Here is a 17,395-nt window from a genome sequence, read left to right as displayed (position 1 = left end):
AATTACGCCCGATGAGGGAATTGAACCCTCGACCTCAGGATTAAAAGTCCCGCGCTCTACCAACTGAGCTAACCGGGCTACGTAATACATGCCTATGTTATTCAATATATTAACACCACGTAGTTTCTTTGATCATGCGACGACAAATTATGAAAACCACATATTTTCAAATAAGTCTTACATTACCTTGATCCAAAATCACGGTATCCATGTCTCGAAAAATGAAGAAGCCGACAAATTTTCCAATTTTGTTTATCTTGGTCGAAAATAAGGGTGTCCATGTCACGCAAAATGAGGAAACCTTCAAACAAACCAAAAACAAAAAATCTTACATTGCTTTGATTCCAAATAACGGTCATCGTAGCAAACCAGCAAAGATGAAAACAGCGTTTGCTTCTCGGCTCACGGTCACATTGTTGTTTTCCGTCTGCTATTGTGACATTCTGGATACGCCATCTACCGGTAGAATGTCAAGTGCGCTAGTGGCTTGGTTTCTGAGTCCTTCACAAGATGGCCTAACACGGCAGAACACCACCTACCTAACAGGTTTCGTTCGGGGAAAACGCACAGAGTTTAAAGTATCGTTCAGACTACAGCTCTTTTCTACGTATAACGTATAACGTATAACGTTTAAAGTTTACGTTTGTACTTCGTAAATTTCGCTGCGTTTTTTACGGAGCCATATTTACGTAAATGTGTTCGTAGACTGTTCAGACTACACTGTCAAATTTACGTAGAGTAGGCTAGATTCTGCGGAGATTCTAGCGTCTACTGTAGATTTTTGTACCTGTTGTAGCTCTTTGTTATATTTATTGATAAAAGTTCTGAGGACGAAATTTCTGAAAATAGTGACGTGGATATGGAAGACAGTGACACTGACAGTGATGAAACTGTAAACAAACAACGAATTGCTCATGAAAACGCAATGGCTATGTGGAGATGGAAGGCCAAGTGTGTTTGTTTGCTCTATTTGTTGATGAAACGTCGTCGTTTAAAGGCTTTACAAAATTCTTATCGACCAGTTGGTAGGTGTTCTTATTTCCAATGAGTTAACACATGAATACTAGTAACTGTGTATATTATCATTCTGAAATAGGTAGGCTGTGGACTAGATTCCACAACTCTTCATCACAACGGGAGCAGCATTCACTGTGTACAACTGTCCTTCTTGCAGAGAAAAGTATGGCAGATTGCTTTACCTTCCGAAACATCACTCGAATGTCTCCATCCATGTTCAATAAACTGTTGAAAATGGTTGGTCCAAAACTTGCAAAAAAAGACACAAAAATGAGACGTTCAATACCAGTTGGTATAGACTACATTGTTTTACTATCTTACTATTGTTAATTTCCATGTAAAATTTTGATGAAATTGAATGAATTGAAATAGAATAAGCAATAAACCAAAATAGTTGCAAAAGATTTCATGACATAATATTTACTTTTTGATTTTCTTTATCGGTGATTTTTTGGGGGCGACTTGAATTTGTTAGGGGAGTTCTTTTTGGCAACTTTAGTAGGCGCCATATTTATTTTTAAAATAAAAATTAAAAAAATTAATTATTAAATTTACAATTCTACACCTGACATATCCCAGAATGAATAAACAGGAGAGAAAACCTGAAAAAACAAAAGAATGTAGACAAGCGTAATAGATTTTGGCTACGTAGTGCGTAGAACGTCCCAAAAACTTATGTAAAAAAGAGATCAATCTCATTTTTACGTAGGCTCAGTTTTGACTTCGTTTTGACTACGTTTTGAGTTTACGTATTACGTACTACGTAGAGCGTTGTGTCTGAACACTCTTCCGTTCCCAGCTACGTAACTCGGAGCGTAAAAACGTTATACGTAGTACGTAAAACGCTCAAAAAGGCTGTAGTCTGAACGTGGCTTAAGCCGTGTTAACAAAATAATTGGACATCAAATACTGAAAGCATATTATTCATTTATTTCTTTCACATGAACTATGGGAGTTTCTACTCTTGGTACAGATCACCAGATTTTAGTTGCGCGTGCTAACAAATTAAGTTGTTTATTCATTTAGGTAGTAAAGAGTTTACGGTATCATAGGATTGTTTCTCGATCGAATGTGTTGAATATACATACATGCCTCGATAGCGCAGTAGGCAGCGCGCGAGTCTCATAATCTCGAGGTCGTGAGTTCGAACCTCACTCGGGGCAGTATTAAGTAAACTAACTAAATTTTTTCCACTAACAGTCAATCTCTGTAAGAGCTGGTTGGTTTCTAAATGCTGTATGTAAAACAAGAAATACCACGGTACGATAATAAAGGTTCTACCGAGATTTGAACTCAGATTGTCAGAGTCAGAGTCTGAAGTGCTAACCATTACACCATAGAACCACTGCTAACAAATGATCAAACACCATAGAATCACTTATAACAAATGAGGCTTTCTTAATTGAATGCAGCAATCAATGTTTTCTCAAGGATGTACACTTGACTATGACAAACATCTTTGGCATCGAAATTGACCTCTAGTTTAAGTTTCCCGACGAAGATGGGATTCAAACCCACGCGTGCAATGCACAATGGATTAGCAGTCCATCACCTTAACCACTCGGTCACCTCGTCTGATTACTTCCACCACGTTGAGGTATTGAGCCCTAATGCGTTAGCGGATGATTTCAATATCATACAAACTTAACGAAAACACCTGTAATGAGAACTCGCTGGAAAGAAAACTCTTCAAATTACGCCCGATGAGGGAATTGAACCCTCGACCTCAGGATTAAAAGTCCCGCGCTCTACCAACTGAGCTAACCGGGCTACGTAATACATGCCTATGTTATTCAATATATTAACACCACGTAGTTTCTTTGATCATGCGACGACAAATTATGAAAATTGTGGATTACTCGAGGGTCGCGTAGCGACCCGAAGAGTAATCTAGATTATTAGAAATGAAAGAACGAGACCTTAACGGTGTAGAACTGATTTATTAGCTCCTCCAAAGACAAAAAATAATCTGGCAACGCCCGACCGTATGCACAGTGGGCGTGCCAGATCCCCCACATCCTCAGGACTTTTCAGAGACACAAATAAACACAAACATGATTGACTTCCAAAAATGAGAAATTCTGTGTTGATGAGGAACGCGAACAAAATCTTGCCAAGGATACGTTAATTGCCGTAGCCGTTCTTGGAGTTAACGAAGCGTTTACCTCTGTAAAAGAAAAAAGAACATGATAATTAAACAGGGAGGTGAGGGAGGGAATAACGAGACCGTTAAGGTCTCGTTCTTTCATTTCTAATAATCTAGATTACTCTTCGGGTCGCTACGCGACCCTCGAGTAATCCACAATTATTATCATTCAGCCACTTCGACCTTAACGGTGATTTTAAAGATGATGTCAATCTGTTTGTGTGAGAATTGAACTCGCAACAGACGCGGAAGTCAAAGGGCGATTGTAAAATCGATTGAATGTTGACTCATTAGTCCAACTAGCGGCTTTCAAAATTTGTTCAATGGGAATGCCAATTTTGGCTGCTTTAGATGCACCAGAGCCTCTAGTGGAATGTGCTGAAAATGAATCATCTATTCCAGCGTCTGACAGACACTTCTTTATCCATCTGGCGATAGTGGAAGAGCCCACCGCTCGATAAGGTTTCTTAAGCGAAATAAACAGAGAATCTGATGATGGACACAATGATTTGGAGCGTCCTAGATAATTTTCAAGGCAATCAACTGGACAAATACGACCGGAGAGGCGGGGCAAAGAAATAGATTGTAACGGCCCATCATGTTGGGTTTTGCGCGGGCGAGAAAGAGAAAAGGTTGCTGCAGACGCGGAGCAATGAATTGAGGTTCTCGAAATGGACGCGATTTCGGACACTCGAAGAAGAGATGACAGAGCCGTCAGGGTAACGAGTTTATAAGAGATGACTGAAAGGGAGAGATCAGAATTATCAGGTAACGACGATATGAATTTTAAAACGTCATCTGGATTCCACATGTTGTTATATCGAGGGCGAGGGGGTAATGAATTGTAGCATCCTTTTAAAAGCTGGACCACCAACGGGTGTTCCCCGATATTTATGCCATTTACGGGCTCCAAGGTCATTGATAACATCGATCGATGTAAATTTATCGTTTGCGACGCAAGACCGCAATCAAACAAGTGAGCGAGATACTGCAAGATAGTATTTAGATCGTTTGACAAGGGATCTTGGTTCCCTGCCATGCACCAACGGTACCAACCGTTCCAGGCTGACTGGTAGGTAGATAACGTAGATCCACGGGAGCTGGCCAGCAATAATCTAACAACTGATGGCGGAAGGCCTCGCTTTTCAAGGCGTCCCCTGATAATTTCCATGCGGCTAGGAGGAATTTTTTCGATTGAATGAGTGGGTGTGGCTCGAGGGAGTTCGAATGAAGGAGGATCGGGTGTGAGCTGAACACTCTCGGAATGTCCGTTGCCATTTCCAACAAAAGAGGGTACCACGGCTGAGACGACCAAAGCGGGCAAACCAAAATGACAACAGCTTTCTCCTTCTTTATCTTTGTCAGACATCTCGGAATCATTGCGAATGGGGGGAACGCGTAACAATTCAGGCGTGACCAATTGAGGGAGAAGGCGTTCACGGCTATCGCGTTCGGCTGTGGTAGCCAGGAAACAAACTTCGGCAATTGTTTGTTCCACGCCGCCGAAAAAAGATCCACCTCCATGGGCCACACATCCTGGAGACGTTTGAATGCCCCTGTGAATAGCATCCAATCGCTTGGATCCAATGTCGACCGTGATTCCCGGTCTGCAATGGAATTAAACATCCCAGGTAAATGGGAAGCCGACAAAGAGATGTTGCGTGTTTCACACCAGGAAGTCATTTGAGAAGAGATGGCGGAGAGGGAACGGGACTTGGTACCACCGCAATTATTTACGTAAGCTACAGCTGTAGAATTGTCCAAAAGAAGAGAAACAGATATATCGGATGAATTTTGGGTAAAAATTTGCAGGGCGTAAAGGGAGCCTAGTAACTCGAGCTCGTTAATATGACGTGATTGGTCGGCAAGAGGCCAGGGGCCTCTTGCAGTAACGCCATCGCAAACCGATCCCCATCCCTTCAATGAGGCATCAGAATAAATCGATAAGTCGGGACATGGTGGAATTATTGATTTGCCATTTGAAAGTTTAAGATTATGAACCCACCATTGAATATCAATTCGCGCTTCTTGCGTGAGGGTAACGAGTTTGTTCAAATTACTAAAATCTCCGACTGCCTGAATATAAAATCTCTGTAAGGACCGGTAGTGACTTGGGGCGTAAGGAGCTGATGTTATCGACCAAGAGAAATTTCCGAGTACTGCGGCGAGCTCGCGAAGCTTTACTCGATCTTTTTTCAAAATAGATTGGCAAAGGGAGACAATGTTATCAACTTTACATTTGGGAAGAGAAAATGACAACATGCGCGAGTCGATTTCGAGGCCTAGAAATTCGATGGACTGAGACGGAATTACGACCGATTTTTCCCAATTTATAAGGAAACCAAGGGACAAAAGTAAATTCACTACTGAGCGCAAATGTTGTAGAACGCCATTAAGGGAACTGCCCAAGATTAACAGATCATCAAGATAAATTAGCAGACGAATACCAAGTTTACGCAAATGAGCGATTATTGGTTTCATGAGCTTAGTAAACATCCGTGGGGCGCTACTCAAACCGAACGGCAAGCATACGTATTGGTAAACGACGCCATCCCATATGAAACGCAAAAATTTACGATGTTGACTGGTCACAGGGACTACAAAATAAGCATCTTGTAGGTCGAGTTTGACAAGCCAATCGTTTCTGCAAATCAAATATTTTACATTATCTAAACATTCCATTTTGAAGTGCTCATAGCGAATAAATTGGTTAAGCGCTTTGAGATTAAAAATGGGGCGATACTTCCCGGTTGCTTTTTTGGGAACGACAAATTGATTACTAATAAAACTTTCAACGGGAGAGGGGGCCACGACGATGGCTCCTTTCTTTTTAAGGGACTCGACTTCCGAGTTGCAAATAGCGGTTTTCTCCTTGTCCATAATTACTTCTGGCGGAATAAGCTTCTGGACGGGGGGATGAGTAAATTCAATAGAAAACCCATAATCAATAATGTTTAAGATCCAAGGATCATCCGTGAAAGCGTGCCAGGCATTAGAGAAAAGAGATAGGCGACCGCCTACAATCGAGCTATCGACAGAACAGACAGGGGGAGAAAATTTGATACATACTTGTTATTATTAGAAGCGCCGGTAAATTGTTGTCCGCCAGACTTGTTGCGGTTAGACGAGTGTGGTTTGTTGAAGTTCCAGTTACCGTTGGATTTGAAATTGGCGCCAGAACCAGAATTGGATCCGCCTTTGCGGAAATGAGTATTGCCTCCACGGCTGTTGGAAGGACCACCGTAGCGTCCGATCTGATCCATTTTGGCATCAGCAATTGCTTCTTTCTCCAAAGCGTCAATAAATTTGTTGCCAAACAAATTACGGTAATCACGAGATGAGAACAGACGATTATCGATCAACATCGTAGAGAATTTGGGCGCACAGTGGCGCATGGCGTTGGAGCGTCTCATCTTGGTGATGCGAGAAAACACGTGGCCCAGCAGACGTATAGCAGTTTGAACGGGCATCTCAGCATCGGAATTTTCGGGCATGACGCCTAACATGTAGGCAAGAGGCTGAAAGGCATCTTTCACTTCTCTCTGCAATGATAAGAGCTGTTTTTCCCAAAAGTCTTTCAGCTTAGCTCGATCAGACGATTCGCCAAGATTGCGCAGCCATTTGCGAGCCATTGATGGGTCCAATAAAGGAGCCATAAGTTCAAAGTCACCCTCAAATTTGGGAACATAAGCAGACCGGAGGGTGTTTCCCTCGGTTTTGGATTCAATACCTTCTTTCATCCATCGACGTAGGTCACGAACACGTGAGCGAGGCAGCATGGCGACGTTGGATGGTTCGTCGAATCCGCCTGAATCCGTGCCATCCTTGCGGGATTTTTTACGATCGTGAGATCTAGAAGAAGACGATGATCCTGAGTCTGAATCAGAAGGGGAGCTATCGCGAGAACGATGACGCTTCTTCTTGTTTTTCTTCGTACCATGCGAATCTGTGGAGTTCGGAATACCAGGTGGTAACTCAGGCGTATTAACACTATTTTCACCTAAATCTACAGTAAGCGTGTCACCAGACATGCTACGTAAAGCACGACGACGTTTAGTAGATTCACTTGACGAAGGCGAGGACGGGATATCACCCATGACTAAGTTTGGACGGAGCTGAAAAGGTTCTGAGGATGTGGGGATCTGGCACGCCCACTGTGCATACGGTCGGGCGTTGCCAGATTATTTTTTGTCTTTGGAGGAGCTAATAAATCAGTTCTACACCGTTAAGGTCGAAGTGGCTGAATGATAATAACCACATATTTTCAAATAAGTCTTACATTACCTTGATCCAAAATCACGGTATCCATGTCTCGAAAAATGAAGAAGCCGACAAATTTTCCAATTTTGTTTATCTTGGTCGAAAATAAGGGTGTCCATGTCACGCAAAATGAGGAAACCTTCAAACAAACCAAAAACAAAAAATCTTACATTGCTTTGATTCCAAATAACGGTCATCGTAGCAAACCAGCAAAGATGAAAACAGCGTTTGCTTCTCGGCTCACGGTCACATTGTTGTTTTCCGTCTGCTATTGTGACATTCTGGATACGCCATCTACCGGTAGAATGTCAAGTGCGCTAGTGGCTTGGTTTCTGAGTCCTTCACAAGATGGCCTAACACGGCAGAACACCACCTACCTAACAGGTTTCGTTCGGGGAAAACGCACAGAGTTTAAAGTATCGTTCAGACTACAGCTCTTTTCTACGTATAACGTATAACGTATAACGTTTAAAGTTTACGTTTGTACTTCGTAAATTTCGCTGCGTTTTTTACGGAGCCATATTTACGTAAATGTGTTCGTAGACTGTTCAGACTACACTGTCAAATTTACGTAGAGTAGGCTAGATTCTGCGGAGATTCTAGCGTCTACTGTAGATTTTTGTACCTGTTGTAGCTCTTTGTTATATTTATTGATAAAAGTTCTGAGGACGAAATTTCTGAAAATAGTGACGTGGATATGGAAGACAGTGACACTGACAGTGATGAAACTGTAAAAAAACAACGAATTGCTGATGAAAACGCAATGGCTATGTGGAGATGGAAGGCCAAGTGTGTTTGTTTGCTCTATTTGTTGATGAAACGTCGTCGTTTAAAGGCTTTACAAAATTCTTATCGACCAGTTGGTAGGTGTTCTTATTTCCAATGAGTTAACACATGAATACTAGTAACTGTGTATATTATCATTCTTAAATAGGTAGGCTGTGGACTAGATTCCACAACTCTTCATCACAACGGGAGCAGCATTAACTGTGTACAACTGTCCTTCTTGCAGAGAAAAGTATGGCAGATTGCTTTACCTTCCGAAACATCACTCGAATGTCTCCATCCATGTTCAATAAACTGTTGAAAATGGTTGGTCCAAAACTTGCAAAAAAAGACACAAAAATGAGACGTTCAATACCAGTTGGTATAGACTACATTGTTTTACTATCTTACTATTGTTAATTTCCATGTAAAATTTTGATGAAATTGAATGAATTGAAATAGAATAAGCAATAAACCAAAATAGTTGCAAAAGATTTCATGACATAATATTTACTTTTTGATTTTCTTTATCGGTGATTTTTTGGGGGCGACTTGAATTTGTTAGGGGAATTCTTTTTGGCAACTTTAGTAGGCGCCATATTTATTTTTAAAATAAAAATTAAAAAAATTAATTGTTAAATTTACAATTCTACACCTGACATATCCCAGAATGAATAAACAGGAGAGAAAACCTGAAAAAACAAAAGAATGTAGACAAGCGTAATAGATTTTGGCTACGTAGTGCGTAGAACGTCCCAAAAACTTATGTAAAAAAGAGATCAATCTCATTTTTACGTAGGCTCAGTTTTGACTTCGTTTTGACTACGTTTTGAGTTTACGTATTACGTACTACGTAGAGCGTTGTGTCTGAACACTCTTCCGTTCCCAGCTACGTAACTCGGAGCGTAAAAACGTTATACGTAGTACGTAAAACGCTCAAAAAGGCTGTAGTCTGAACGTGGCTTAAGCCGTGTTAACAAAATAATTGGACATCAAATACTGAAAGCATATTATTCATTTATTTCTTTCACATGAACTATGGGAGTTTCTACTCTTGGTACAGATCACCAGATTTTAGTTGCGCGTGCTAACAAATTAAGTTGTTTATTCATTTAGGTAGTAAAGAGTTTACGGTATCATAGGATTGTTTCTCGATCGAATGTGTTGAATATACATACATGCCTCGATAGCGCAGTAGGCAGCGCGCGAGTCTCATAATCTCGAGGTCGTGAGTTCGAACCTCACTCGGGGCAGTATTAAGTAAACTAACTAAATTTTTTCCACTAACAGTCAATCTCTGTAAGAGCTGGTTGGTTTCTAAATGCTGTATGTAAAACAAGAAATACCACGGTACGATAATAAAGGTTCTACCGAGATTTGAACTCAGATTGTCAGAGTCAGAGTCTGAAGTGCTAACCATTACACCATAGAACCACTGCTAACAAATGATCAAACACCATAGAATCACTTATAACAAATGAGGCTTTCTTAATTGAATGCAGCAATCAATGTTTTCTCAAGGATGTACACTTGACTATGACAAACATCTTTGGCATCGAAATTGACCTCTAGTTTAAGTTTCCCGACTAAGATGGGATTCGAACCCACGCGTGCAATGCACAATGGATTAGCAGTCCATCACCTTAACCACTCGGTCACCTCATCTGATTACTTCCACCACGTTGAGGTATTGAGCCCTAATGCGTTAGCGGATGATTTCAATATCATACAAACTTAACGAAAACACCGGTAATGAGAACTCGCTGGAAAGAAAACTCTTCAAATTACGCCCGATGAGGGAATTGAACCCTCGACCTCAGGATTAAAAGTCCCGCGCTCTACCAACTGAGCTAACCGGGCTACGTAATACATGCCTATGTTATTCAATATATTAACACCACGTAGTTTCTTTGATCATGCGACGACAAATTATGAAAACCACATATTTTCAAATAAGTCTTACATTACCTTGATCCAAAATCACGGTATCCATGTCTCGAAAAATGAAGAAGCCGACAAATTTTCCAATTTTGTTTATCTTGGTCGAAAATAAGGGTGTCCATGTCACGCAAAATGAGGAAACCTTCAAACAAACCAAAAACAAAAAATCTTACATTGCTTTGATTCCAAATAACGGTCATCGTAGCAAACCAGCAAAGATGAAAACAGCGTTTGCTTCTCGGCTCACGGTCACATTGTTGTTTTCCGTCTGCTATTGTGACATTCTGGATACGCCATCTACCGGTAGAATGTCAAGTGCGCTAGTGGCTTGGTTTCTGAGTCCTTCACAAGATGGCCTAACACGGCAGAACACCACCTACCTAACAGGTTTCGTTCGGGGAAAACGCACAGAGTTTAAAGTATCGTTCAGACTACAGCTCTTTTCTACGTATAACGTATAACGTATAACGTTTAAAGTTTACGTTTGTACTTCGTAAATTTCGCTGCGTTTTTTACGGAGCCATATTTACGTAAATGTGTTCGTAGACTGTTCAGACTACACTGTCAAATTTACGTAGAGTAGGCTAGATTCTGCGGAGATTCTAGCGTCTACTGTAGATTTTTGTACCTGTTGTAGCTCTTTGTTATATTTATTGATAGAAGTTCTGAGGACGAAATTTCTGAAAATAGTGACGTGGATATGTAAGACAGTGACACTGACAGTGATGAAACTGTAAACAAACAACGAATTGCTCATGAAAACGCAATGGCTATGTGGAGATGGAAGGCCAAGTGTGTTTGTTTGCTCTATTTGTTGATGAAACGTCGTCGTTTAAAGGCTTTACAAAATTCTTATCGACCAGTTGGTAGGTGTTCTTATTTCCAATGAGTTAACACATGAATACTAGTAACTGTGTATATTATCATTCTTAAATAGGTAGGCTGTGGACTAGATTCTGTTGAAACTAGGCAACCCAATGGAAATCTGCTGTTGCTGAAACCCAGGAAAACGGAAGATGCTGTTTAGCATCATCCTCCCCTTTGTCTTTTTGTTCACATGTCTTCTGACTTTTTTGTCTTCTTCTCTCTCCCAGCTTTGACACGAGTCGTTAATCAGGTTCTATTCTAGTATTCTATCCTTACTCTAAATTAAGTAATTGCTGATATTGAAGAATACCTGAACCCCCCTCTGTTTGCACTGCTAAGTGCCTGTTTCCCCTCACACTGTTCTGTCTCATGGTAAAGCCAATGCAAGTGAAAGTTGTGCCATTGTGTGTTGAATAAAGTAACACACCTGCACCATATTGTTTTTCTAATTATTTATTCTCAACAGGTTATGGGCCCAGTTGACGTTCATATTAGTGAAATACAATATGGCTACAAGTCCCCTCAAAGATGTGGGACACCTCACCAAGTTTGATGGCACAAACTTTACTCGTTGGCAACAAGGATTGATGCTCATTCTGGAACAACATGAGCTGTTGCCAATTATTAACGGCACTGAAGTCAAACCAAGTGAGGTAAACATTATCATAATATGTAAAGATGGTTTTACTCGTAAAAACTTTCTTTCAGTTTCCAAACGTCAAAACATTAAATGCAATCTCATCCCATCTACTCTATCAGAAAATAATTTGATCGCATTCAGCCCCATAACAAGACTCAAGTCTACTAAATTTCAAAAACTTTTTTTGTTTCTTGAGTTGGGGCCCTATTAGAATTCACTTTTTTTTTTTGTTCCAAACCAAGCCCACCTTGTGGCTCAATCAAGACCAAGTTTTTTTTTGCCGATCTTGAGGCACAATTGCTTAAACTAGAGCCCACTTATACTCACAATTAAAAGCACACATTTATTGAGAATAACCACCATGTGTTTTCTCCCAATGCAAGTTATAGAGAACAGCCACCATGTGCCTTCTCACAAAGCAAAAGCAGATATCTACTGAGAATAACCACCGTGTGTTTTTTCTCTCCCACTCTAGATAATCACAGACAACACTGTCAAAAACGCCAAAGCCATATCTAATTGGTGCCGTAAGGACTGTACTGTTCGCAATTACATCTATGCGACCATCACTGACGAATTACGTGACACGCTGTGCACATCCACCACTGCAGCTGACATGTACCAGCGTGTGAGAAACCAACACGCCCGCTCAGCCTCAGATAACAAGCTCATATTGCTACGACAATTCACTGAGTATCGCTTTAAAACTGGTAACATAACTTAATAACTATTATCCTGTGGCATGTACTACAACAACATATCCCTCTTAGGGCACAATGTCACTATGCATGTGACTGCATTAGAGGTTTTATGGCTTCGACTTCTTGACATAGGCGAACAGATCCCTGAGAGTCAAGTCATATCTAAAATACTTCCCGCTCTGCCCTCGAGCTTTCGTCACTTCTACACAACGTGGAACAACTCTCCTGACACAGGAAAGACCGTTAAACTACTGCTCTCTAAACTTCAGGAGGAAGAAGCCATTGCAGAACTCGATCAAAATGCAAACAATGTCGCAACGCGTGATGGGGCTTTTGCCAGCAGTAACTCTGGCGCGCTTCAAAACTCCGAACGGGCCTTCAACTCTAATCGCTACAATAGACCAGCACCCTACAATGTACCACGTGGAACTCAACAAGGTAGAAGAGGTGGCTACCAAGGTGGCAGAGGAAACGCACGTGGATTTCGAGGGCATTTTCGTGGCTCAAGAGGAGGAGGTCACCAGAACAATAATCTCTGTAGCTACTGTGGACTCGGTCCCCACAAAGTTGAAAATTGTAGAAAGAGAATCAATGATCTCTGTAGCTACTGTGGACTCGGTCCCCACAAAGTTGAAAATTGCAGACACAGAATCAATGATGGAGCTCCCATACCAACAAATGAAAGCGCTAATCTGTCACAGGTACTACACTTAAGCTCATAATAATCTGAACAAACTATAACTAACTCAACCATAGGTACAGCAAAACCTCAACCAAGAACAAAGAGACGATCACACCGATTACACGTATGCGTCATCAACCTACGGAGTAGATTTTGAAACCTATGGCTTCGTAGCCGACTCTGGAGCATCACAGCACATGACGGATAAGCGGTCCATCCTAATCAACTTCAAACCGTATGAAGAAGGTGCCCACTCCGTCGTCGGGATTGGAAACACTCGACTCGCTGTTAAGGGAAAAGGAGACGTTGAAGTCGTCAATACTGCAGGTGTCTCCCTTCTTCTTACGGACTGCCTCCTGGTCCCTGGCCTGGGAATGAACCTATTCTCAATCAGTGCAGCCACAACCAAAGGTATTGAAGCCGTCTTTATCCACGACACTGTACACTTCTACCGAAACGGCCATCTGGAAATGGAAGGACAACGTGCAAGTGAGAAATTGTACTATCTCAACGTTGTAGTGAAAATTCAACAGGAGACTTCACATGCTGCTGTCAGTCGCTCCCATCCCATTTCAATCTGGCATCAAAGACTCGGTCACACCAACCATAGGACGATCCTTAACATGGTAAACCAAAAGGCTGTTGATGGCCTAAAACTGGATCGAGAACGCAACACTCAAAAGCTCTGCACCGACTGTATCAAAGGAAAAATGCATGTACAGCCTTTTCCGACCGGAAGAATTCGAGGAGAAAGTATTGGTGCCCTAATCCACTCTGACGTAAATGGCCCAATGGAAACGATGTCGCCGGGTCGATCTCGCTTCTTTGTAATATTCAAAGATGACTTTAGCAACTGGTGTGAAGTGCAATTTATGCAGACCAAATCCCAAGTTCCGGATCTCTTCCGAAATTTGGTTGCCAGCTTAAAAACACAACACAACGCAACCGTCCGTGTGTTGAGATCCGACAATGGAGGTGAATATATAGGACGTGAATTTCAAGAATGGCTCTCCAAAATGGGAATCCGGCACGAAACTAGTGCACCCTACACACCACAGCAGGTATATAAACAATTTTCTTTTTTCATACCAACAAAAAAAAAACTCTTATTTCCTTTTATGTAGAACGGTGTCTCTGAACGAGCCAACCGAACTATAGTTGAAGCCGCTCGCAGCATGTTTTTAGCTCGCAATGTTTCAAAGGAACTTTGGGCTGAAGCCATTGGGTATGCAGTGTACATTCAAAACCGCACGCTTTCAAGCACCGGAAAAGTCACACCCTATGAAGCTCTTCATGGTCGAAAACCCAACATCTCAAACCTTCGCATCTTCGGATCACCTGCGTTCGTTCACGTGCCTGATGCTTGTCGCCAGAAGCTGGACCCAAAAGCGATCGAAGGGATCTTTGTTGGCTGTTGCCCGTTTAAGAAAGCATACCGCATATGGGTCGAATCAAAGAGGAAAATTGAAGTCAGCCGAAATGTAGTTGTTGACGAATCAAACAACCTACCACTGCCCGATGCTCTACAATCAACTACCCAGTCTACCCCCTTCGATCTTTTCCTCCCGCCGAGAAATATGGGCGAAACTAATGAGCAGCCCGTGGAAACTGAAGTTCAAACCCAAGGCTCTGCTGAGGCCCCTATGGAAGCAGAGGAGATGCCTGATGAACAAGAGTTGAATGAACGTGAACATGAACGTCCACCAGAGGTAACATTCATTAATGAAATCAGAGAAGATCCAAACAACATTCTAAATTTCCGACAGGAAGCACAGGCTGACTTACCACTCGATCGCCCACTACCACGGCGCTCGGAACGCACTCCAGCCTACACTCAAGCTTTCCTGGACTGGAGAAGGTCTCTCTCAAAAGACGGCCCCAATCCCGATCTGAATTTTGGAATGGAAGCCCTGTCCATAGCAAACTCCATTGAGCCCTACGAACCTCATACTCTCAAGGAGGCAATGTCATCCGAACAAGCGGAGCTGTGGAAAGTGGCGGCAGAAGACGAATACAAATCGCTGATGGACAACAATACATGGAAACTTGTCCAGCGCCCAGCAGGCCGGAACGTCATCAGAAGTAAATGGGTGTTCAAGTTCAAGCCATCCTATGAAGGAATGAAGGAGAGGTTCAAAGCAAGACTAGTTGCTAAGGGCTTTACCCAAGTGTTCGGCATTGACTACAGGGAAACATTTGCTCCGGTGCTCAAATACGACTCCCTTCGCGCAATTCTTGCTGTCATTGCTTCTCGTGATCTAGAAATAACTCTCCTTGACGTCAAGACCGCGTTTCTCTATGGAAAACTCAACGAAGAAATCTTTATGGAACAACCGGAAGGCTTTGCAGTTGAAGGAAAAGAAGACTGGGTGTGTCTCCTGCAGCAATGTATCTACGGGCTAAAACAAGCGCCGAGGGTCTGGAATGACAAGTTTAACCAATTTCTCTTAAAATTCGGACTTACAAGATGTGAAGCAGACCCTTGTGTGTATTATCGTCGCCAAGGAAATGAACTTCTTATTGTCGCCATCTTCGTTGACGATGGTCTCGTTGCGGGCACCAACCAAACTCTCGTCCAAAGTGTTATCGACTTCCTATCCCAAGAATTTGATATGCGAAGCCTTCCTGCAACTCGCTTCCTTGGACTCTCCATTCATCGTGATCGAAGCAGACAACAACTGTTCATCAACCAGCCGGACTTCGTGAAGAAAATCCTTGCCAAGTTCAACATGGATACTTGCCATGCCATTACCACTCCAGCTGACCCCTGCTCCCGTATTTCGGCACAAATGTCACCATCAACCGAAGAGGAGAAGCAAGATATGTCAAATGTGCCATACCGAGAAGCCGTCGGTTGCCTGCTGTATTTGTCCATCACTTGCAGACCTGACATTTCTTTCGCCGTCAGTCAAGTGGCCAAGTTTTGCCAAAACCCTGGACGTGCTCACTGGAACGCGGTAAAACGTGTCTTATCCTACCTAGCTGGAACCGACCAATTCGGTGTCTACTTCGGCCCCTCAACTGCTGAACCACTAGTAGGCTACACGGACGCCGATTATGCTGGAGATTTAGACTCACGGTGCTCCACCTCAGGCTTTGCCTTCTTCGTTAGAGGAAGCCTTGTATCTTGGTCCAGCAGGAGACAAAAGTGCGTGTCGCAATCTACCACAGAAGCAGAATACGTTGCGGCATCCGAATCATGCAAAGAAGCGGTCTGGCTGAAGTGCCTCCTTTCAGAGTTTGGTGAATTGGACAACCAACCAGTAAAAATTCTCTGCGACAACCAGAGTGCTATCAAATCGATCCACAACCCGGAGTTTCACCAACGCACGAAGCACATAGACGTCAGATACCACTTTATCCGTCAACTACAAGAGGACGGAATCATTGATGCAACTTACGTCCCCTCAAAAGAGCAAAAGGCAGATATTTTCACAAAACCACTGCCAAAACCGGATTTCGAACGAATGCGCAAGAAGCTAGGTGTGGACGGACCTCTGGCCGAAAAATAGGACGGACTAAGCAAAAATTTTTTTTATATTTTTTTTTTTTTTTTTTCTTTTTTTAAAACAAAGCTAATATCACGTTTATTGAAAGTCAAGCAGATTCCCGTTGGCTCGAGAGGAGATGTTGAAACTAGGCAACCCAATGGAAATCTGCTGTTGCTGAAACCCAGGAAAACGGAAGATGCTGTTTAGCATCATCCTCCCCTTTGTCTTTTTGTTCACATGTCTTCTGACTTTTTTGTCTTCTTCTCTCTCCCAGCTTTGACACGAGTCGTTAATCAGGTTCTATTCTAGTATTCTATCCTTACTCTAAATTAAGTAATTGCTGATATTGAAGAATACCTGAACCCCCCTCTGTTTGCACTGCTAAGTGCCTGTTTCCCCTCACACTGTTCTGTCTCATGGTAAAGCCAATGCAAGTGAAAGTTGTGCCATTGTGTGTTGAATAAAGTAACACACCTGCACCATATTGTTTTTCTAATTATTTATTCTTAACAGATTCCACAACTCTTCATCACAACGGGAGCAGCATTCACTGTGTACAACTGTCCTTCTTGCAGAGAAAAGTATGGCAGATTGCTTTACCTTCCGAAACATCACTCGAATGTCTCCATCCATGTTCAATAAACTGTTGAAAATGGTTGGTCCAAAACTTGCAAAAAAAGACACAAAAATGAGACGTTCAATACCAGTTGGTATAGACTACATTGTTTTACTATCTTACTATTGTTAATTTCCATGTAAAATTTTGATGAAATTGAATGAATTGAAATAGAATAAGCAATAAACCAAAATAGTTGCAAAAGATTTCATGACATAATATTTACTTTTTGATTTTCTTTATCGGTGATTTTTTGGGGGGCGACTTGA

At 42.0% G+C, this 17,395-nt stretch overlaps 1 protein-coding gene, 2 long non-coding RNA genes, 3 other non-coding genes and 1 pseudogene across 6 annotated transcripts; 2 read left to right on the top strand and 5 right to left on the bottom strand.

The window, feature by feature from the left end:
- Positions 1-5: 5 nt before the first annotated feature.
- Positions 6-78, bottom strand: Trnak-uuu. The gene has a single exon. It is a non-coding gene; the product is annotated as a tRNA-Lys (tRNA).
- Positions 79-721: 643 nt separating this feature from the next.
- LOC123467417 lies at positions 722-1,421 on the top strand. The gene is made up of 2 exons (XR_006641757.1): positions 722-1,025; positions 1,097-1,421. It is a non-coding gene; the product is annotated as an uncharacterized LOC123467417 (long non-coding RNA).
- A 1,293-nt stretch (positions 1,422-2,714) lies between these two features.
- Positions 2,715-2,787, bottom strand: Trnak-uuu. The gene has a single exon. It is a non-coding gene; the product is annotated as a tRNA-Lys (tRNA).
- Positions 2,788-4,131: 1,344 nt separating this feature from the next.
- Positions 4,132-7,044, bottom strand: LOC116930478. Its single transcript, XM_045167386.1, is given in 6 exon segments — positions 4,132-4,151; positions 4,220-4,770; positions 4,998-5,080; positions 5,696-5,760; positions 6,233-6,257; positions 6,259-7,044. Coding segments are annotated over 6 exon segments (1,428 nt in total). The 5' UTR covers positions 6,943-7,044.
- Positions 7,045-7,982: 938 nt separating this feature from the next.
- On the top strand, positions 7,983-8,682 carry LOC123467430. The gene is made up of 2 exons (XR_006641770.1): positions 7,983-8,286; positions 8,358-8,682. It is a non-coding gene; the product is annotated as an uncharacterized LOC123467430 (long non-coding RNA).
- A 1,293-nt stretch (positions 8,683-9,975) lies between these two features.
- Trnak-uuu lies at positions 9,976-10,048 on the bottom strand. The gene has a single exon. It is a non-coding gene; the product is annotated as a tRNA-Lys (tRNA).
- A 1,045-nt stretch (positions 10,049-11,093) lies between these two features.
- On the bottom strand, positions 11,094-11,445 carry LOC123467433 (annotated as a pseudogene).
- Positions 11,446-17,395: the final 5,950 nt, after the last annotated feature.

Source organism: Daphnia magna, unplaced genomic scaffold (assembly GCF_020631705.1).
Source record: "Daphnia magna isolate NIES unplaced genomic scaffold, ASM2063170v1.1 Dm_contigs188, whole genome shotgun sequence".
Taxonomy (NCBI): Eukaryota; Metazoa; Arthropoda; class Branchiopoda; order Diplostraca; family Daphniidae; genus Daphnia; species Daphnia magna.
Note: the sequence above shows the minus strand (reverse complement) of the source record. Positions and strands in the feature narration are given on the sequence as shown.